At 36.0% G+C, this 24,662-nt stretch overlaps 1 protein-coding gene across 1 annotated transcript in view; it reads right to left on the bottom strand.

Annotated features, from left to right (window-relative positions):
* Window positions 1-24,662, bottom strand: part of CEP120 (centrosomal protein 120) — a 145,784-nt gene that overhangs the window by 118,193 nt on the left and 2,929 nt on the right. Inside the window, exons 2-6 of the mRNA XM_007942245.1 lie at window positions 18,330-18,486; window positions 15,142-15,256; window positions 13,658-13,799; window positions 8,551-8,699; window positions 4,997-5,194 (exon numbers count right to left, since the gene is read on the bottom strand). Coding sequence (XP_007940436.1) covers window positions 4,997-5,194; window positions 8,551-8,699; window positions 13,658-13,799; window positions 15,142-15,256; window positions 18,330-18,486 — 761 coding nt within the window. The remainder of the gene's footprint in view (window positions 1-4,996; window positions 5,195-8,550; window positions 8,700-13,657; window positions 13,800-15,141; window positions 15,257-18,329; window positions 18,487-24,662) is intronic.

Genomic DNA, 24,662 nt, shown 5'->3' with positions numbered 1-24,662 from the left:
AAAAAAAAAAAAGAGTAGAACAACAGATTTCAAAGGGTGGCTTGAGAAGACAAAGGAAAGTACTATAATGAAATGTGCAAACACCTGGAGCTAGAAAACCAAAAGGGAAAAACACACTCAGGATTTCTCAAGCCAAAAGAACTGAAGAAAAATTTCAGGCCTTGAGTTACATGCAATATTGAAGCATTCTATGAACGAAATATTGAATGATGCAGGTAACATTAAAGGAAGATGGAAGGAATACAGAGTCACTGTACTAAAAAGAATTGTCCATGTCTATGTCCAACTATTTCAGGAGGTACCATATGATCAAGAATTAATGGTATTGAAAGAAGTCCAAGCTGCCATGAAGAATTGGTGAAAAACAAGGCTCCAGGAACTGATAGACCACCCACTGAGATATTTCAACAAACAGATGTAGCACTGGAGGCACTTATTTGTCTATGCCAAGAAATTTGGAAGACAGCTACCTGGGCAACTGATTTGGAAGATAACTATATTTGTGCCCATTCAAAATAAAGGCAATCCAACAGAATATGGAAATTATTGAACAGGATCATTAATATCACACACAAGTAAAATTTTGCTGAAGATAATTCAAAACCAGTTGCAGCAGTATATTGACAGGGAACTTCCAGAAATGCAAACTGGATTCAGAAGAAGATGTGGAACAAGGGATATCATTGCTGAAGTTAGATGGATCTTAGCTGAAAGTAAAGAATACCAGAAAGATGTCTATCTACCTGTTTTATTGACTATGCAAAGGCATTTGACTGTGTGGATCATAACAAACTATGGTAACACTGCAAAGAATGGGAATTCCAGAATACTTAATTGTGCTCATGATGAACCTTTACACAGACCAAGAGGCTGTTATTCAAACACAACAAGGGGATACCATATGGTTTAAATCAGGAAGGGTATATACATCAGGGTTGTATCCTTTCACCATACTTATTCCATCTTTACACTGAGCAAATAATCCTAGATGCTGGACTACATAAAAAAGAACATGGCATCAGGACTGGAGGAAGACTCATTAACAACCTGCTGTATGCAGATGACACAACCTTGCTTGCTGAGAATGAGGATGGCCCGAAGAAGATTAAAAACTACAATCTTCAGTATGAATTATACCTCAAAATAAAGGAAACGAAAATCCTCACATGTGGACATATAAGCAATATCATGAAAAATGGAGAAAACATTGAAGTTGCCAGGGATTTTATTTTACTTAGATCCACAGTCAACATCCATGGAAGCAGCAGTCAGGAAATGAGACATACTGCACTGGGCAAATATGCTGCAAAAAACCTCTTTAAAGTGATAAAGAGCAAAGATGACTCTCTGAAGACTAAGGTGCACCTGACCCAAGCAATGGTATTTTCAATCACCTCATATGCATGTGAAAGCTGAACAATGAATAAACAAAACCAAAGAGTTGATGCCTTTGAAATGTGGTGTTGGGAAACAATACGGAAAATACCATGGACTGCCAGAAGAATGAACAATGCTGTCCTGGAAGAAGTGTAGCTGGAATACTTCTTGGAAGCGAGAATGGACAGACTTCATCTCCCCTACTTCAGTCATGTTGTCAAAAGGGACCATTCCCTGGAGAAGGATAACATTCTTGGTAAAGTAGAGAGTCAGCGAAGAAAGTATAGACCCTTCTTTAGTGGACTGAAACAGTGGCTGCAACTATGGGCTCAAATATACCGAGGACTGTAAGGATGCCACAGGACTGGGCAGTGTTTTGCTCTACTGTACATAGGGTCACTGTGAGTAGTCAGAGATAACTCAACTTCACTTAACAATACTACCATACACATGGAAACTGTGTAACAAAAACAGTAAATCAGTAAATTAGCTTTTATATATCTGCGCACTTAATTGAAAAAGTATACTTTACCCATACTAAAATTTAAATTAGTTAATAGGTTATTTTTAACAACTTTGGCACACAAATTGAATTGCAAAAGAAAATAAAAATATATATTAAAATGCATCAAAAGGATAGACAGTAAAATAATGTATTCTCTGTCATCAACTAGGGGCCAAAAAGCAAACTCAAATTTCTTGAAATAATCTGAGAAACTGTAGACTGTATGCTGGAAGCAAAATCCTTATGACTTTTACACAGGAAAAAAAAAATCGTCATTGAGTGCACTGCAACTCACAGTGACCTCATAGGAGAGAGAACTGCCCCATGGGGTTTACAAGGCTGTAAATCTTTACAAAAGCAGGTTGCCACATCTTTGTCCCATGGAGCACCTAGTTGCTTCAAACAGTGAACCTTTCAGTATGCAGTGAAGCGCTGAAATATGGGGCCACCAGGGCTCCTAACTTACACAGAACACACATATAAAGACAACTGAATTGTTTCAATTATTAGTCTGCTAAGGGAGCTCTAGCGGTGTAGTGCATAAGGCATTTGGCTGCTAACCAGAAAGTCAGTGGTTCAAATCCACAATCTACTCCATGGGAGGACGATGAAGCAATCTACTTCCATAAAGATTTACAGTATTGGAAACCCAATGGGGGTCACTATGAGTTGGAATTAACTTGATGGCAGTGAGTATTGTCTGCTATTAAAAAAATACAGACATCAGTGAATAAGAATAATTAAAAAGTACTTAGGCCAAAGCTCTTTTAAAATTCTTGTACATTACAAATTGATTACGCTAAAAAAAAATCAAACCTATGGATTTTTGTACTTTTCTAACCTCACTGTATATCCTATCAATCATTCTTACATTCAATAAGTACTATGGAATATAGAGGGAATAAATGGAGTGCATAATCTGTAGATGAAGAGTTAAGTTCAAGAAAAAAATATGTGAGGAGATTGGGGACACTGAATAGAAGCAGTCAGTCAATCAAAGGAGAAGAGAAGTAGTCATTCAAAGGAATACTGTGCACAAACGTCAGGAGGTGAGAGGAAGTATGGTACATTGTAGGAACTTCAAAGTGCATTTCCCTTTAATCAGATAGCACACAAATTCAAAATTCAGGTGATACCTCACCTAAATAGTTCAGTGCTGTTGCTGAACCTTCTATTTCACTGAATTTTAATTACCTGTTTACTTAGCTATCTTCCTCACTGCATCATAAACTCCAAACAAGAGTTTCAATCCAAATGGGCAAAAATTACACCTACATACTATCGAATATAGTGTCTGATATACAGCACAATAAATACTTGTTGAAAGAAGAAAATATGGCAAGAGTTTAGAGAGATCAGGTGAAGAAAGGCAAGTGATCAAGCTGGAGATCATCTCACACAAAATATAACTTCAAAAGAAAGTTGGCAAACTTCAGATCCAACTCTGTTTCTGTTATTAAGACACTATTTGACAGAGAATTGACTCAAGAGGGCCAATAAGGATATTAAATAATAAGGTTATGAATAATAAATACAACTAACAGCAAGAAAAAATCTTTGGTTTTTGTTCTTTTAAAGATAAATTATTGAATTCCTAAAACAAGACCCAAACACTTCCACAGACATATCTTTAAAAAATAAACACAGGCAATATTGAATTCCTCCTCCTTCTTCCAGATACCTAAGGATACTTTTTTAAAAACTACAACAGAAAACAAAGCAGTGGGTTGTTCTTTGTTTAAATAGAAAACTAATACCTCAAACACTTTTTTTAGTCTCCATTTTAACAAAAATATTAAATGCATTTAACATTTTAAACACAGTCCTGAAAAATAATTCAGTGGATCAAGCTTACTTTAGAAACAACAGAACCTCAAATTATTTTATTTTATTCACCCCTTAAAACACTTTGAATATTTCCCTCTTTTTTTGCTTTTCAGACATTTTATATATAAAACTCAATGTTTAATGGTAAAAGGAGTGGAATGTACTGTTAATAACCGATACCTAATCATAAGTTCCAGATTCCCCCTTTTGACAAATACAGAAGAATATAGCTCTCGATATATGCTAAATACTATTCTTGCCCCTTCTTACAGTAAAACTTTGGTAAACTCAGCATTTATATAAGCAATAAGCCATCATTCTATAAAAATATTTTTAGCTGTATGAAAAGTGAATTTACTCTGTAAATCTTCACCCAAATCCTAATTAAAAAAAATATATATATTTTTAGCTCTAATGCCAGCAGTGACAGCATGAAGGGAAACCTATAACTTAAATTTAATGTTACTAAATATGATACTTTTCATGGCTCAAAACAAAATATTTTTATGATTTAAATATCCATCTGAATCAAACTAATAAAGTCAATCTTTTTGGTAAGGATTAATGTGTTATATATACAATAAAAGAATTCTGCTTATTTCCTGCTTGTCATCATTTTATAGTCTTTACTAGATAACTTGGATTCAGCAGAACCACCTCTAAAATTTAGTTCTACTAAAATTTCCAATTGCCTCTCTTCATCCTCTGTCCCAAATATACGCAAAGTCTAATTACTGAGACGACTATAAACAAATGACTACTTTAGTCTGGATTTCACCATTCTATTTTAATATGATTCGAAGCAATTTTAATAAAAGATAGAACAGTAATATTCACTATATGAGTTTACTTTTAAAATAGAGTCTAGTTTTAAAATTGCTTATAAAAAAATACTCTCATTCCAGGGCAGGTTTTAGAAAGTTGCCTCATCTCTTTTGATAGCAATGAAGTGTATAAATATAAAAGTGTGATATACGTGCCCATGGCTATTATCTCCACTAGCACTAATCAAACTTTGACTGTGCCAACAGCTCTGGGATCAAGGCACAGTTTTATGAAGGCCTGAAAACTGATATACTTTTTTATCAATAACTGGGAAATTGTATTTTCTTAAATCGTAAAGTAACTATGATGCCAGTGACTTTACTGAGGATAATCCTTTAAAAATGGAAAGATAGGGTGTTTAAGATGACTTACACTATGGAAATAGGACATAATTTACATACCTCATTGATGTTTAAAAATTATGTATAATAATAATTTTTAAAAAATTGTTATAATACTCACCTGAAGTTTAGACTGAAGAGTCAGGTAAATACGAAGAACTTCTACACTGCTGCGTATGCGAACAGATGCTCTCTCTGGCTCAAAGTTTGGGTTGATCAAATCATTGAAGGGTTCATTTGTAACATCATTCCCCAGTAAAGAATAGTAAAAGAAAAACTCAGGTTGTCTTTCTGGAAGTTTCATGGTACATGGAATTAACTAAACATTCAAGAGAAAGGAAAAAATATTATTTTCTTAACCAATAAAAGTACTTAGTAGGTCTGATAAACTCTAAAAACATTTGCTAAAATCTTGATTTTTTTTTATTGAAGTTTTTAAAATTAACACTGAAATAAAACTTCCATATATCTAGTAACCAAATTACAAATTCAATTAATTTTTGAAAGTTTGTCTTAGAAAAATTTTTATTTCATCCAACTTGTTCTTGAATCAAGGAGCTCTGCTGGTGTAGTGTAGAATTTAGCTGAAAACCAAAAGGTGAGTGGTTTGAACCCACCAGCTGCTCCGCTGAAGAAAGATGAGGCAGTCTGCTTCTGTAAAGATTTATAGCCTTGGAAACCCAATGGGGATTGCTATGAGTCAAAATTGACTTGACAGCAGTGAGTATGATTTGGTTTGGTCCTTGAATCAAAAAAGCTGAAGAGTGTTGGGAAAGAAACCAGTCAAACATTCTAAACTGAGTTTTCCTTATTTTCCATATTTATTTCACCTACTTCTTACACTTTCGTCAGAGACTTTACTACATAGATAAGGTTTTATAAAAAAATTCTTAGCCAAGAGCATTTAATACTATCTTGATCTGTTGTTGTTGTTGTTGTTGTTTTGCCGTCGAGTCGGCCCCGACTCATAGCGACCCCTCCTTGGGTTTCCGAGGCAGTATCACTACGGAAGTAGGATTGCCCAACCTTCCTTCCGAGGAGTGGCTGGTGGGTAGGCAAAAAAATTATTAGTTATTCTATATTATTTCTGAGGAGTGTAATTCAAAGAGACTTTTATTTTCTTCCATTATCAGGAAAGCCTAAAAATCTTAGGAAATAAAGATAACTCTTATGTATTTCACAGTACATTTAATTATAAATAATTCCCACTTTTGGAGATTCTTTTAAAAATCTTTCATTATCCTGGGATTTAGAGATTTTCTTTTACCCTTTGTTTTCAATATGTTAAAAAAAAAAAAAGGGAAATAAAATCATCACCACTCAGTCTTCTCACTTCAAACTCATTTCTCCTCACTACTACAAATTTACAGTATCATGCCATAAATCACTGCTTGGCATCTGAAGAATTTGTTTGTTTGTTTATTGCTAGGTATTTTTACACACCGCCTTTGACTTGACTGAGAAAAAAAAAATTAAATGACTAATTTTTAAAATTGTTGGCTTGTCTATAAAAAATAAACGAAGAAACAGGAAGCAATATTAAAGGATAAATGGTGTATTTAGCATTTAATTTTTAATGGAGATAGCAAAGAGCCTATCACAAAGATATGTCCCACCAAGTCACCCTGCATTACAAAGATATATTAGTTTTAATTATGTAAGCAACAGGTCAATTATCTATAGCAAGCTTTACCATCAAATGTCATGTCTCACATACAAGGTAGGCAAATATTATGTGCTAAGTACTTTACTTGTATTATCTCACTCACCATGCATATCTGCAAACCTGGCAGTATCATGATTATACAATTGAGAAATACCAAACTTCAGAAAGGTTAAGTAATATGTCTAAATTAAAAGAGAAGGAAATATTGAAAATGAGATCCCAACTCATATATCCATCTTATTCCAAACACCAAAGAAGGCAACAATACTTAATATGGGAACAGTAGCATGGAACATGACCCTGTCATCAGAAACACTTAGGTCACTTGTTAGGTATAAAACCTCCCTAAGACTCAGTTTTCTCATCAAGAAAATAGAAATAACAATCCCCTAAAGTTTTGTGAGATTAAATGCAATACATGCAAAGTACTTAGCATAAGACGTATTACACATAAAACATGGTAAATGATAAATACATATTAACAATTATGCCACGTTTTCCAAGGAGTCAAAAATTATAAAAAATAAAATGGCAATTTATAATGCCTTGCAAATATGTTAAAAAGTACAGTTAAAAAATATAGACTCTTAATTATATGAAATGTAGACAACAGTGTTCTGATGTGATTAATAAAAAAAATAAATATAGTGGACAGCTACCAAACCAAAATGACATATTAAGCTGGGACAGTCTACCAGCAGAATTTTATGAAGAGAAAGAAATTAATGGACAAAAACAAAAGTTGACATATAAAGTATAAATAAAGAAGTGACAGTACCAAATTAGGAGAGGAAGAAAAAGTGCTCCAAGAACACATACATAAAGTGCTTTTTCCAATACACATGAATTCAGTGTGGCAAATTAAATTAAATTAAATCAAATTAAATTTCCTGAGAAAAATCTTTACCTGATAAACTGGTAAGTCAAGTAAAAATGAGGTCACTAATCATATGCCAAAAGTCTTGATGGCACAGTGGCTAAGCTCTCGGCTGCTAACTAAAAGGTTGTCTAGGTTCAAATGTACCAGCTGCTCCACTGGAAAAAGATGCCTCAGTCCGCTTCCATAAAGATTACAGCCTTGGCAACCCTATAGAACAGTGCTATTCTGTCCTATAGTGTCACTATGAGGTGGAATTGACTCAAGGGCAATGGGTTATTTGCCAGGGGCCTGTGAGCTTCCCTGCCAAGACTGAGTGAGCGTGCCAAGACTGCAACGCCTTGCCTGTTCTTTTAACCAGGTGTTTCCCAGGGTTGTTGATGCAGATGGTAACCTTGAGAGGTAAGATAATATGTCTTCTGGGACAAAGACCAGACCTGTTCATTGCTTACAATAAAAGTGTTGGACTCCCCAAGTTCAGTGTTTCACAGCTACAATACAAACCCACCACCTGTGAGCAACCACCTGGGTGTCTCTATGAAGTCCCCATGAGACTTGGTGGTAAGAGGAACTAAAGGAAATATGCTGATATTCACACTGTTTGCTGTGCCAAGAGTAACGAAGTCCTGTCTCTAACCCAAGAATGCCACATGTTCTGACAGAATTCATGAAACAAAACAGGCTGTCTTATTAGCTTATAGAGTAAACCTAATCCCAGACCCAATGGCCATTAAAATATTACTGAGAGAGTGTGCTCCGCATATTATAAGTTTCTCCCAAAAGTTATTCAATACTTAAAATGAAACACTTTCCTTTCATGCTAGTCTTCAAAATGCCACAAGGGAAAATAACACTTTCTTACAATCATTCTTCTAAATCCTGACAAATTTAATTTATTCTCTAACTATCACTACCCAAGATCATCCAAATCTGGGTCCTATTTTGTCCGTCCCCCCCCCCGCCCACAGAAATGAAAAATGCTTTCTGGTATGAAAGAAAACATTTTCCAAAATGAATTTTTAGAAGTGAAAAAAATCTACTTGCTAAACTTTTTAATAATTAAAATTAAAAAGTAGAATTTTTTAAAAAATAGCTTTGAAATTCTTTATAAATCAAAAGGTAAAAGTCTCACCTGCTCCAGCTGGGTGGCAAATGCTATGGTCACTGACATAATGAAGGAGTCAGTACAATACTCTGCTGGTCCAATCTGATGGTAGCCTCCCTCCTCATTCAGCACTGCCACAATGTCTTTGGGGTCAAGTCCAAACAGGCTGGCAGGTACTTAAGAGAGTAAAACATTAATGAAACTACATTGTAATTTGGCATAATCCGCTACAAGATTTTTAAAAGCTAATTAATAGTTGATACACTTCCATTTGCTTGGCAGTTTTCATGGTCACTATTATTATCTTAGTCAGGTTTCTTATTTTCTACACATTGTCCAAATAACCCTTATTTAATCAACATTTTCTTTCTATACAAGAAAGCCAAATTCTGAAATAAGATAAATCACTTTTAAACTTCAATTTAATAAACTATATAAGAAAGGCATTCAGTACAAATTACCCAAAGGAAATGAATCTAAACTGGGAACTGAAGAAGCAACAAGATTTGGCTAAGAAAAGAAAGGTGCTTGAATAGAAAATGGGAAAGTGAAATGTGAGTGTTCCAAGCAGAACAGTATGTACAAAGACTCAGAAGATAGAAAACAAAAGTGTTAAAAGCTTGTAAGCAGCCATCTAAGATGCAACTATCAGTCTCTCCACACCTAGTGCGAAGAAGAGAGAAGAAAATCAAAGACGTACAGTAAGGAACTAGTGGACCATGGGAACCTCAGCATCTATGACCTTGAGACCAGAAGAACTATACCTGCCAATGCCAACAACTCTAAAAGGGATCAAAATTGGAGATCCTGAGTAGAATGGGAGCAAATGTGGAACAAAACTCAAAATCATAAAAAAAGACCAAGCTTACTCGCCTGATAGAGACTAGCAGACCCTACAAGACTATGGCCCTTAGTCATTCTTCAGGCCTAGAAATGTACTCATTCACATGGTTCAACCTTCAGCCAAACAACAAACAGACCTGTGAGGTAAACAATAACACCAAAGAGGTAAAACTCCTTAGAACAATCAACCATAAGAGATCAAAAGGGCAGCATTTGCCCAGGGATAAAGCTCAGAAGGCAAAAATGAATAGGAAAGGACAAAGGAAAATTGTGGGATTGTAAACAATGTCAGAAAACGAAATGTGTATGAATTGTTGAATCGAAAACCAATTTGCTCTGTAACATTCAACCAAATCACAGTAAGTTTAAAAATATAAAAAACGTGGTTAAAGAATTGAAACAGATGTGGAGTGCTGGATCATACAGCAAAGTCAGACGTATAGGAGGATGTGATAGTTAGGGAGAAGTCAGATCAAAAAAGTTCTTCCAGAATGCATGTTGAAACATTTGGATAGTTTTCTAATAAAGGAAAATCATGAAACAATTCTGAGAAAAAAAATAAACCCACTGCCATCAAGTCGATTCTGACTCATAGCAACCCTACAGAACAGAGTAGAACTGCCCCATAGCATTTCCAAGACTGTCAATCTTTATGGAAGCAGACTGCCTCATCTTTCTCCCACGGAACAGCTGGTCAGTTTGAACTATGGACCTCCTGGTTAGCAGTCAAATACCTTAACCAATGTGCTACCAGAGCTCCATCACTTTAAGAAGTAAAGCAATATAATCATATAAGCTCAGTGTGAAGGGACTCAGAGGGACAAGGGTTCTTCAAATTGGTTAAACACATAGATACACACACATAACCAAAACAGCAGACCATATCCAGCATTGGGGAAAATGCAGGAAAGCGGGTATTCTCGATACTGCCAAGTATAGACTACTACAACTTTTTGGAGATGATGTGTCAGAGATTATCAAATTTTATATATGCATATCCTAAAACCAAGCAATCTCTCTTCTCATAGTTAATCCTAAAGAGATAACATGCTTACTATAGCATTGGCTGAAAATAGTATAATGATTAAGAGCAAAGATTGCTGAGTCACAGAGAGGTTCCAATCCCAGGTCTGCTATTCAACTAGTGAAGCTGAATAGAAAAATTACATGACCTCCTTTAATCTCCATTTTTCTTCTATGGAACTTCTTATAGAGCTGTGAGATTAAATTAAATAACAAAAGTAAAGAACTTTGGACAGTATCCAACACATTAAAGCACATTAATAAGGGTAGCCATTGTATAGTAATGCAATAGGGCTTAGACATTAATATTACTGGCAGGTTTCTCACTGCTGGGGAAAGAAGATACATGTATGGAAAGGGAGAAAACTAGAATGAATCTTGTGGTATAGGACTAAAACTGGAACTGCTGATGTGAATCCATGCTGTTCCATATATATGGATAAATACATAGATATAAAAGTGTATGTATATATACACAATTTTGAGTATATATGTGTATGTGTATACATGTAATATGTACATATGCATAGATATGTGTGTACACATACATGCACATATTCCCTAACTTTGTCCATTGACAGGTGCAATGCTGATATCCCAATAGCAACAAGCATACTTAGCAGCCAGATCTTGACTTCAAACATAACTCTTAACTAAAAGGAAGCAGAGTTTCTTGGAGAAATGTGTGAATTCAGGGTGGATCCAGGGAAAGTAAAGATGAGCCTGGAACATGTTCTTGTCCCAGTAGCAACAAGCATACCTAGCACCCAGACCTTGACTTCAAACATAACTCTGAACTAAAAGGAAGCAGAACTTCTTAAAGAAATAGTTGAATCCAGGGTGGATCCAAGGAAAGTAAAGATGAGCCTGGAACATGTTCTTGTGTCAGAAAGCAAGAAAAGGTCAAAGAATGATCAGAACAGTCAAAACAAACCAGAAGCAGCTTGAAACGGCTCCTGCTGGCCAAATCTGGGACAAATAAATTATGACTGTTAATCCACTAACAGAAAGAGAAAACTATGAGTCCATACTGATATAAATAAATGAACAAATTGTAGGTTGGATAAGAATGGAATATTTTCATAATACTTCCCCACAAAACACTTCTAAATTACCAAAAAAACAGATGTATAATTGAGAAGACTGACACACCTTAATCAAGTGATTAAAGTAAACATCATCAGTAATGGGACAAATCAAAATTGTTCAGCACCTAACAGAATGCAATGAGAAGAGTATACTATCACTTCCATGAGATTTCTGTCAGAGGTACATAACTCCAATCTAATGTCAGACAAACCCAAGTCAAGGGACAGTCTAGAAAATCACTGTCCTATAATCTTCAAAAAGTTCAAATATGAAAAAACTGAGGATTTGTTTCAGTCTGAAGGAGAATCGAACCAAACTAAAACTAAATCCATTGTCATCGGGTCGACTCCAACTCAGAACAACCCTACCAAAAGGGAAATCTAGAGACATAAAAACTAAATGCCACACCTCATTCTAAACAAGATACTTCTGCTACAAAAGGTATGAGGACAACTGGTGAAACCTGAATAGGATTAGGTAATAGCAATGCATCAATGTTATATTAATGTATTGTCAACATTAACTTTAAAGACTGTATCATGATTATTTAGCACATCCTTTATTCCTATGAAATAAACAGGCAAGCATGCAGGTACCCTGTTGTTGTTAGGTGTCACCAAATCAGCCCCTTGACTGATGGTGACCTCATGTACAATGCAGGGCCCAGCCCAGCACCATCCCCATGAATGGTTGTGGATCAAACCATTATGATCCACAGGGTTTTCATAGGCTGATTTTTCAGAAGTAGACTCACCAGGCCTTTCTTGCTAGGCCATTTTAGTCTAGAAGCTCCAGGGAAACTTGTTCAGTATCACAGTACCACATAAGCCTCCACTGACAAATGGGTGGTGGTTGCAGGTGAAGTACACTAGCAAGGAATTGAACCCTGGTCTATCCTCATGAAAGGTGAGAATTCTACCACTGAACCACCAATGCCTTCTATACAAATACTATAGGTAGGCAAATTACTCTCAAAATGGTCCAGGTGAAAAAAAAATTCTTCTTTATAATATACTTCTAACTTTTCTGTACGTTTTGTGATTGTTTCATAACAGAAACAAATTATAGATAAGTTTTTAACTAAAAAAAATAATAATAAAGGCTCTAGAATCTGACTTCTGAGTTCTTATCGCCTAGCTTCATTACTTACAATTTACAGCATCTTGGCAAAATACAACAATTCTGATATTTAGTTTTCCCATCTCTTGAGTTTATGGTGCCTACAAGCCATCCAAATGAAGATGTTCAGGAGGCAGGTGGATATTTGGGTCTGAAGGCCTGGGTGGGGGGTCTTTGACATACAAAGAGTATAAATGAAGCCAAGGGAATAGGTAAGATCACATGGGAAGACTGTATACAGAATGAGAGAAGACATCTCTTTAATATTTAAAGGCTAGGAAGAGGAAGAAAATATCTAAATGTTACAAAGAACTGGCCAGAGAAGTTAAAGGAAAAACAGCTTTTGTTAAAATTCTGAATTACAATTTCCATAATCCCAAACTCTAGAAGGCAACTACCAATTTACAATTAAACTTTGGGGACAAGACACTAATTTGTAAATACACTACTCTCAACTAAAAATACATGTGCCCTGAGAACCAGTGTTTTAAATGTTAATTTTACATATAATTCCAAGACATTACATTCAACTTGACTGAAACATAGCAGAATACCAATTATATTATTTCAATTTCACTATTTGTTTTTATCTGAAAGTGCTTATTTCTAGAAGAAATATATCTTCATCCTCCACATAAAAGAAAATATCATTTTATCCAAGTGAAAACTGCAACACCAAATATTTAAAAAGAAGTATGAAGTGTTTTTAAAAAACTACAGTTGAGTTAATAAACACAAAACAATCCAAGAATTTTAGGCTTTCATATACTCATTCTAAGACAAAAGTTTCCTAAGTAGTGATTTTTAAAAATACAAAATTCTGCTTTTTTCTGCTATATGTCAAATGAACTAAATGAAATGAGATTAAATTGCTAATGTAAACAACAGCTAAAAGCAACAGTTTTACATGTGTAACAATGTCACAATTATTTCTCTGATGCACTAGAACAAAATCAGCTTTGACACCTGTATATATTTCCCTATAATAGTCCCCCATTCTAAAGGTCTAATTCAAAACTGGAACTTCCCAGAGAAATGTCCTTAGAGATGATGCACAAACCTTTTCCATCTCGAGGGGGTGCTCCTTTTGCTTTAAAACTATCTGCTGGTGCTTTTGTGTCTGTTTCCAAAGCAATGCTTATCTGTATTTCAGACTTGAACTTGGTATATTTATTACTCAGTAATTGGTACCATTTTGGTGGCTAGAGAATAACAATAACAACACATCTTAATAGTTAAAACAAAGTAAAAGTATTGGGAAATGTTCTATATTATTCCAATTAGATTTCCTATAATATATCAGTACTTGCCTCTTTTTTAAAATTTTTCCCACATTTTCTGCAAGACATTAATCCTAATTTGGAAGCCTTTAATCGAATTTCCCTTTGAAAAAATTAAGTACACAAGTTTAGATTGTCTTCCTTGCTTCCACTCCTAAGCTTCTACAGGTAGATTAAAGGGAAGAAAGCAAATATATTTTTTACCTTTAGCCCTGAATCCTCAATCTCACTTTATCCCTATTTAAAAAAAAAAAAAAAACTACCAATTTTCAGTTTTCCTAATTTCTACTTTTTCACACATCCTATTATACCTCTTCTGCTGGACATATTTCCATTTTGTTCTACATATATCAAATAAAAGGAAAATAAAAGCTTAGTGTTTATAAAAACAGTAATACAATAATATAGTAAATGTCTAATGGTACAATTTTCAGTTATAAACCATACACTTGATTGATTTTAAAACATGAAGGCCTTCTTATAGAATGAAGTATAAATTACCTCAATATTCTCCCAGAGACACTGGCTAACAGAGATAAGTTAGATCAGACTTAAATGGCCGTGGTGAAAACTCTGGCTTTACCATTAGGGCAATGGGAAAACATTAAGGAGGATTTCTTTCTTTTTTCTTTTTTTGGAGGAAGGATGGAGGGAATATATACACAACATAAATGTGTTTCACTAAATTCACTTGTTTTGACTACTATGTAAGGAATTCAGAAAGCAGAAACCAGGGAGACTAGTTAGAAGGCTATACTGATAACCAAAGAGAAAATAATAGTGATTTAGGATGGGGTGGCAGCTGTGAAAATGCAAAGTAGTGAATGGATCATGAGGAAACAAACCAACTGGAAAGGGTGACTACAGAAGCAGGACAAGGGAGGTTTTCAAGGAAGACTTCCATATTTCTAGCTTGCAAAACTGGAAGGACAGTGGTTACAATTCATCAAAGGAAATACTCCTTTTCTTTGAAAGGAAAGCTCAGGAACTGCATACATTGAGCTTGAGGTAATATGAACACGGACACAGGTTTAGGCTTAGACGGAAGTTTTTGAGAAAGATAGTTCCAGATTAAAGGAATGATTTAAAAGTCAGAATTTTCTAAGCCAAAAATATACAAAATAAAATACAAGAATTGCCATATTGGCTCAAGTACATGATCTATCAGATTCAATATTCCATGTTTTTTCAATCAATCTAATTATCTCCTAAAAACAATCAACTAACATTATCATTTACAAAATGCCTTAAAGGGCAACAATACCTGCTTTGTTTCTTGAGCAGTTCTTAAGTCCAGAACAATGTAACCTATAGTTTCCTTGACTGAAGATAAAGGATCCAAGGCAAAACACTGGAGTTTAATAGGAGTACGTTGTAGCCTGGAACATAATTATGTAATGAATAAAATGCTTTTTGTTTAATATTGATTTAGCCTTCCATTAGCCTTTTTTCAAGTGTCTACTACTATCAAGTCAATTGCAGTTTTGTTGGATAAGCTGTTTTCACTCTGTATTTTCTGAAAAACTCTTCACCAGGAAGAGTCTGTCTACTTAAGTAATATATAAAACATGTCCAAGTTTTAGTCTTTATTGTCAATGAGGCTATCATGTAGTCAGTATTTCACAAATTTCTGTAATCACAGAAGTGCAAAGAACCCTTAATAGGCAAAAATTATCATAAATCCCTGGGATTAGTTTTAAATAAGTTTTCTGACATTGTTATAAATATATAAAACTACAAATATACATTATGTGCATAGAGCTTTTTTGTAACTATGAACCAAAACAAATTTAGGAACTAAATATCCTCGGAAGGAAGGTTGGGCAATCCTACTTCCGTAGTGATACTGCCTCAGAAACCCAAGGAGGGGTCGCTATGAGTCAGGGCCAACTCAACGGCAAACAACAACAACAAATATCATAAAACCATAAACTATTAAAATTTAAACAAACAATAAATTAATGCAACAAATGATAATGCCCCTAAAGGTGCTTACACAGTGAGTCGATTAGATTCTGCCATTACTCTTATCTACTGGAATCACTATGAAACCTGCACTTGGCACAAAATCACCATTTACATATTCAGTTTATCTGTGTTATTTTCTTAAGCCTCCACTAGAGTGGTTCCTCTTGGCACTGGTACAATTATAAATACAACCATAAATGCAGCACTAACCTCTCACAGCACCACCCTCAGGGGACATTCCAGAAGTCATTCAAAGGCAATACAAAATTGTTATATCCTCTAAGAATATACTACCTCTTCAAATAAATCCATGAACTAATATAGCAATAAAAGAAAATAAACTTCTACTTGCTTTCATTTTTCAAAAATTTCTATTTTGATTTGTTTTAGTACTGAGAAAGCACAAGTACTTAAGTGATTATGTATTTCTCAAGAAGGAAATTATTAATTTTTTAAAAAATTAAAATTTACCAATGTTCTTGCTAGCCTCTGGTCACAAGAGTTCATGAAATAATAAAATGCTTAAGAAGAAAATGTATTTTTAATTTTTTTTCAATAAAAAATTATCAATGTTCTTGCTAGCTTCTGGTCACAAGCGGTCTTGAAATGAATTTAATGCTATATATATATAATATATTATTATATATGATTAAATGTCTAAAGTTAAATATAAAATTAATTCAAAAAAACTAATGATTTTTATAACTTTTCACTTGACATCTTTATATATCATTGGCAAGGCAGGTAAAATATACAGTAAATGAATTAATAGAAATTACAACAGAAATTATAACAAATTCCAATCCATATTTAATATTAGATGGGCATCCTTACAGTACTTCCTATAGTCTCACACATTAGTCACAAAGAAAAAGCAGCTTAAGATCTGGAGCTAGACTGCCTGGATTCTACAACTATCCAGCTGAGTGACTAGAACAAGTTACTTAATCTCTTATGCCTCAGTTTCTTCATCTGCACTGTAGGGAAAATAATATCTACTTCATGGAGTTGTTCTGAAGTTTAAATGAGTTACTAATAATGTAAAGTGTTTTGAAAAATAAATGCTAGTATTATCACACCATAACTTATTAAGACAAATATAAACTTTTAACAGACTATAAAAAATGAATAATAAAGATGCTAGCTTAAATTAAAAATAATAGTCATATAACTCAGAAAGCAGGGTGAAAATGATTCCCCAACTCAAAAGAATGTAATTTACATCACTCAAACATACATGTAGAAACCTAAATTGGTGCTTTTATTTTTTTAATTTTTATTGTGATTTGGGTGAAAGTTTACAGAGCAAATTCATTTTCCATAGAGCAGTTCACATATACTGTCTCATGACATTGACTGCAATTTCCCACAATACAACAGCTCTCTTCCCACTTCCTCTCCATAGCTACCTCTTTTCTGTGTCATTCCCTCCATGCACTCCTGCCCACCAAGTTGCCTCCCTGTGTATACAAAGCCGTTCTATTCTCCCATGATTGATTTCTCCAAGAAGTATATCTACCTAACGTAAACATTCAGTTTATATGCCTGTCTTTTGTCTGGCTAAAGCCACAGCAGTAGGTTCAATTCCCGACTTGAAGGGCAGCTAGGGGCCATAGTGTCAGGGTTTCACCAGGCTCTATCAGACCAACAAACCTGGTCCCTTTTTTTTTTTTTTTTAATGATTTTGAGTTTTATTCTACATTGTTCTCCCACTTTACCCAGGATCTCCTACAGAGATCCTCCTCCAAGTGGTTGATAGTGGCAGCCGGGCACCATCTACTTCTTCTGGTCTCACAGTCATATAGGCTGAGGATAGCATGGTGGACCAGTTCCTTGGACTAATTGTTTCCATGGGACTTTGGTTTTCTTCATTCTTCTTCGCTCTGGACAGAGAGCCATCGTTGCATCCAGATGGCCAGCCGCTTGCAAGCTTTTAAGATCCCAGTCACTACTCACCAAAGTAGAATGTGGAACGATGATTTTGTGTAACAGGTTATGCCAATTGAGCTTAATGTCCCCTGCGACCATGGACCCGAGCCCACATGTCCAATTACTTGATCTCTCCAGGTAGCTGGCTGTGGCCAAGAAGTGACTACAACCTTCCCACTTGTCAGCTCTATTACATACCTAAAAATTCTTACAGAACATACAAATATACTTGTAGAAACATTGTCTTCCAACCATAGTCATGGACACACTCCCTATTACATAGACATACCTGTCTATCCATCTGTCCAACCGTGTATCAATTGTTGCTCTCACTGACAACACAGTACTATATGTGCAAAAGGCTTCATCTGTGTTGTCTGTACCACCCATGCACCTCTCTCTGTCTTCTCCTTCCTCAATGCCACCACGTTGATCACTCACATTTGGTACACTGCTCTTCCCTTCACCCAAACCTGAATTGGTGTATGTTTTTACTGTGCATATTCTCAAAAACAAAAAATATATAATTTTTAAAATGAAGAAAATAATGGTCACCTGTGCTGATGAAGTGCTTTCCTGTCAATTTCCCAAGCTAACTCAGTAGCAAATTCTGGCTGGTCAGTATGGTCCACAGGATCAGTAGCCAACTGTTCTCCATCAAACTTTGCTTCTACTACAAGCATATGCTTTGGACGTTTAGGGAAATGACGACCTGGAAGAGTGAGATTAGACAAATTAATTGGGAGTATGTAAAATTCAAATAGGATCATTTAGTGTGTGTTTTTAAAATTGACATGTTAAGGGTAGCTGCCTTATCATGTATTCCATAAACTACCCAAAAACATACTGCTACACACTCACATTCATAATTCATAAGAAAGATGAATCAAATATTAAGGAAACAGACTACTAAAAACATCTGGTGGAGAATAAGAGTTCCCAACCAAGACATTCACAAAGGAAACTCATTCATTCAGAAGTTTTTAGTTAGCATTTCAAATATTAGGAGGGTCACCTTTGGTGGACAGGTTTCAGGTGAGCTTCCAGACTAAGACAGCCTGGGTTGAACAACCTGGCAATCTACTTCTGAAAAAACTTGGCCAGTGAAAACCTTACGGATAGCAGAAAAAGACTGTTATAGTGTTGGAAGATGAGCCCTCAGCTTGGAAGGCATTCAAAATATGACTGGGGAAGAGCTTCTTCCTCAAAGTACAGCTGACTTTAATGACGTGGATGGAGAAAACCTCTCAGGACCTACTTTGCTGTTGTGGCACGACACAATGCAAAGAAACAGCAGCAAACACCCATTGATAATTTGGAAAATATGACGGTTTGTTTTATTTTTAAAACATATTAAGTATTAGTCAGTGCTAAGGCACTTGACTGCTAACCAGAAGTGACACTGCCTCAGAAACCCAAGGAGGGGTCACTATGAGTTGGGCTCAACGGCATATAACAACAACAACAAGTACGAGTCAAGGAAAATTTGAAGTTGTCAAAAATGAAACGGAATGTTTGAAGATAGATAATCCTAGGCATTACTGAGCTGAAAGGGACTGGAATTAGCCGTTTTGAATCAGAGACAGAAGACCAGTTAAAACGACTATTGTTCAAATTTACACACCAACCACTAAATGCCAATGATGAAGAAATTGAAAATTTTTACCAATTTTTATAGTCTGAAATTGACCAAACATGCAATCAAGAAGTACTGATAATTACTAGTGATTGGAATGTGAAAGTTAGACAATGAAGGGTGGTAGTTGGAAAATATGGCCTTGGTGATAGAAAGGATGTTGGAGATTACATGACAGCATTTTGCAAGACCAATGACCTATCATTCATTGCAAATACTGTTTTTCAACAACATCAACAGCCACTACACACATGGACGTAGCCAGATGGAATACACAAGAATCAAACTACTACATCTGTGAAAGAGACGATGAAGAAACTCAGTGTCATCAGTCAGAACAAAGCCAAAGGCCCACCGTGGAACAGACCTTCAACTGCTCATATGCAAGCTCAAGTTAAAGCTGAAGAAAATTTTAAAGAGTCCACAAGAGCAAAAGTACAACCTCAAGTACATCCCACTGGAATTTAGAGACCGTCTCAATAGATTTGATGCACTGAACACAATAAACAAAAGAAGACCAGACAAGTTGTGGGATAACATCAAGGACATCAAAATGAAAAACCAAAAGGTCATTAAAATGACAAGAAACAAAGAAAAACCAAAATGGACATCAGAAGAGACTCTGAAACTTGCTTTTGAATGTAGAATACCAAACAAATGGAAGAAATGATGATGTGAAAGAGTGAACAGGAGATTTAAAAGGGAGGCTCAAGAAGACAAAGTATTATAATGAAATAATGCAAAGACTTTGTGTTAGAAGACTAAAAGGGAAGAAAACCCTTGGCATTTCGAGCTAAAAGAACTGAAGAAGAAATTCAGGCCTCAAGTTACAATGTTGAAAGACTCTGTTAGTATATTGAACGACATAGGAAATATCAAAAGAATATAGAAGGAATACAGAGTCACTGTACAAAAAGATTGGTCAACATTCAACCATTTCAGGAGGTAGCACATTACCAAGAAAAGATGGTGATAAGGAAAAGTCCAAGCTACATTAAAGGAATTGGCAAAAATGAAGGCTCCAAGAATTGTCTGAATAGCAATTGAGATGCTTCAATAAGTGGACATAACACTGAAAGCACTTTCTCGTCTATGCCAAGAAATTTGGAAGACAGCTACCTGACCAAATGACTAGAAGAAATTCATATCTGTGCCCATTCAAAAGAAAGGCTATCTCACATAATGCAGAAATTATTAAATTAACATCATATGCAAGTAAAATTTTGCTGAAGGTAATTCAAAAACAGTTGCAGCAGTACCACAAGAAGAAACTGCCAGAAATTCAAGTTGTATTCAACAAAGGACATGGAAAGAGGGACATCAATGCTGATGTCAAATTGATCTTGGCTGAAAGCAGAGAATACCAGAAAGATGTCTGCCTGTGTTTTATTGACTATGCAAAGGCACTCAACTGTGTGAATCATAACAAATTATGATGAAAACTGCAAAGAATGGGAATTCCAGAACACATAACTTGCTCATGAGTAACCTATACACAGACCAAGAGGCAATTGTTCAAACAGAGTAAGGGGGTAATGCATGGTTTAAAATCAAGAAAGGTTGAAGGCTGCTTATGCACAGGGAGACAGCTCAGGGGGCAGGAGTGCATGGAGTGATGGACACAGGGAAGAGATAACTATCGGGAGGAAGTGGGAGGGGAGATGTTGCATTGTGGTAAATTGTGGTCCATGTCATGAGACAAAGTATATGTGACCTGCTGTATGGAAAGTGTATTTGCTCTGTGAATTTTCACTCAAATCACAATAAAAAGAAAAAAAGAAAGGTGTGTGAGGGGGTTACATCTTTTTGCCACACTTACTCAGTCTATACACTGAACAAATAATATGAGAAACTAGACTATATAAAGAATGAAGAATCAGGATTGGAGGAAGACCCATTACCAATCTGTGATAGGCAGATGACACAACCTTCCCTGCTGATAAAGTGAAGATGACTTGTGAAGATGAAAGACCACACAGCCTTCAGTATGTATTACATGTCAACCTAAAGAAAACAAAAATCCTTACAACTGGACCCATAAGCAATATCATGATAAACAGGAAAATATTAAAGTTGTCAAAGATTTCATTTTACTGAATCTACAATCAGCATCTATGCAAGCAGCAGTCAAGATATCAAATCATGTATTACAAAGATGTTACTTTGAGGACTAAAGTGCACCTGACCCAAGTCATGGTATTTTCAATCTCCTCATATGCATGCAAAACCTGGACAATGAATAAAGAAGACTGAAGAAGAACTGATGCCTTTGAATTATGGTGTTGGGAAAGAATACTGACCATTACATAACCTCTATGGACTCCCAGAATAATGAATAAATCTGCCTTGCACAAAGGACAGCCAGGATGCTCCTTAGAAGCGAGGATGGAAAGACTTCGTCTCACAGACTTTGAACATGTTAACAGGAGGGACCAGTCCCTGGAGAAGGTTATCATGCTTGGTAAAGTAAAGGATGACTGAAAAAAAGGAAGGCTTTTAGCAAGATGTTTTGACACAGTGGCTGCAACAATGGGCACCGACATAACAAAGATTGAAAGGATGGCACAGTACTGGGTACTGTTTCATTCTGTCCTAGGTAGGGTCACTATGAGTCGGAACCAACTTGAGGCACCTAATACCAAGAACAATATTGTTTAGAAAAAAAGCCCTGGTGGTGCACTGGTTAAGTACTCAGTTGCTATGCAAAAGATCAGCAGTTCAAACCTATTAACTGTTCCACAGGAGAAAGATGTGGCAGTCTGTTTCCATAAATATTTACAGCCTTGAATATCCTGTTAGACACTTCTACTCTGTTCTATGAGGTTGCTATCAGTCAGAATCAACTTGACAGCAATAAGTTTTCATTATTTAGAAAATAAAGTCAACACTTGGTGACCATTTGGAAATTGAGAATGGGGAAAGTCATCCAACATGACTCCCAAGTTCTGGGTTTGAAGCAACAAAAGTGGTTATGATAAATGGAAATACAAACACAGAGAAACAATTTGGAGGGAGGATCACATGCCAATTTTAGATGTTTGTTTGTGGCAACAAGCTCTAATTGACAACCCTGACTCCAGGTTTTCTTGCCTACATACTACTACCAATCTTGTGAAAACACACTCTCCAATTTAGAAATAAGTGCTTCCTCCCTATGTCATAGCACATTAAGTCTAAATTCCTTGGACCAGCTTTCAAGATCTGTCCAAGGCCTATTTACTCTTGCTAAACAAAACAAAACAAAAAAGAAATCTTATCTGCTGCTGCCAAGTCCCTTCCAACTCAAACAGACCCCATAGGACAAAGTAGAACTGCCCCATAGGGTTTCCAAGGCTGTTACCTTTACAGAAGCAGACTGTCACATCTTTCTCCTTTGAAGCAGTTGGTAGGTTTGAACTGCCAACCTTTTGGTTGGTTAGCAGACAAGTGCTTAACCACTACACCACCAGAGTGCCTTACTTACTCTCTTTGCACAGTCTTATTTCTTGCCATACTACTCCTAAATATTCACCATCCTCTACCCTTATCATTCGCTGGCTTCTTCACTGTTCCATGACACCCTCTAACCCCAACCCCAAGACTCATTCCCCTACTAGCCTACACTCTCTAACCATTTGCAATAGCCTTCCTTCCAGCTTGCCTATCTAAAGTTTATTCATTACTTAAGACACTTCAGCCATCATCTCCATCCCACCCCAAAACCTATGGTTACAGTCTGTATCATATATTTTTTAATTATACACCATCCCAACATATTGTTTCCTACACACTACTTTGATCTCCCCAAATAGGCAGCCTCTCTAGGTCCATGAAGGAAGAGTGCCTTATTTTCTGTTTCCTCGTGCTATTGTTGTTACATGCTGTCCAGTCGGACCCGACTCATAGCGACCCCTCCCCTTGGGTTTCCGAGGCGGTATCACTACAGAAGTAGATTGCCCGACTTCTTTCCAAGGAGTGGCTGGTGGGTTTGAACCACCAGCCTTCTGGTTAGCAGCTTCCTCATAGCATAGGGCATAGTTTGTTAATCGAATTATAAAGAGATTTCAGTCTTAAGTCTTTTAACAGTCGGTAAACAGTTACAACGTCCTATCTCTGACTCTTTAAGCCCTCTAGTTAGCCTTCTGTTCCAAATTGCACAAAAACTCAAAAAGTGGGTATACAGTGTTTCTCTCCTTCATTCTCTAAACAATACCAAACAGACAAATAAACCCTGTTGCCTGAGAGTCCATTGTAACTGATGGAGACCCTTTATGTTACAGAGCAGGACTGCTCCAAAAGGACTTGTTGACTAAATGTTTATGGAGAGGAGCTTTGGTGGCACAATGGATAGGGCATTCGGCTGCTGACCAAAAGATTAGCAGTTCAAATCCACCAGCCATTCGACAGAAAAAAGGAGCATGGAAGCTGGGGAAGATGTTTATGGAACCTAATCATCAGGTCTTTAAGATCACTAGATCTTTTTTCTGCAGTGCCACTTAATAGGTTCAAACTACCAACCTTTACATTAGTAGTCAAGCTTAAAACATCTGTACAACACACAGACCTTTTCCAAACAATGTCAGGCCTACATAAAATACTTTGTCATTAGAAAAAAAAGAAAAGAAAAATCCAGCCATGGTTCTGGCCTGCTCCAGATGATGGCTCCTTCTTTGTATGTTATTTATAACTTTTCCTCAATTTTCCAATCTGTCCCAATGTCTCCAATCTGCATTCTAGACAAAATAAATTCAGGCAATTGAGACAGCTTAAATGCCTTGCTTTCCAGGTCTTATCTTAAATACTTCTGTGCGCTTCCTTTTGCCTAAATGTTCTTTTTACCCCTAGCAAATTCCTAAAATACCACTTCTTGTGATAAAACTTTCCAAACTCCCCCAGAGATGGCCATTCTTTCCCTGTCATAATGAATTATTTGTTGACATTCTCCAGCCACATCCTAGCTTTTCGAACCAAGAGTTTACCTTTATATTCCCAGTACAGCACCTGACACACGGTCCTTAATAAACAAATGTCACTCATTCAACAACAAAAAAATAATTTTCAAACTACGTATATCCGACCAGTCCATTTCAGCTGGTCGGAATGGACTGGTTTGGGCCATTTTGAATCAGACAACCATATGATCTACTATGCCGGGAATGACAGTTTGAAAAGGAATGGCATGGCATTCATCATCACAAACGAGGTTTCAAGATCTGTCCTGAAGTACAATGCTGTCAGTGATAGGATAATATCCATACGCCTACAAGGAAGAC

The sequence above is a fragment of the Orycteropus afer genome, unplaced genomic scaffold (assembly GCF_000298275.1).
Source record: "Orycteropus afer afer isolate SDZICR_OR568_19922 unplaced genomic scaffold, OryAfe1.0 scaffold00086, whole genome shotgun sequence".
Taxonomy (NCBI): Eukaryota; Metazoa; Chordata; class Mammalia; order Tubulidentata; family Orycteropodidae; genus Orycteropus; species Orycteropus afer.
The sequence above is the reverse complement of the archived record's forward strand: the minus strand, read 5'-3'. Positions and strand labels throughout refer to the sequence as shown.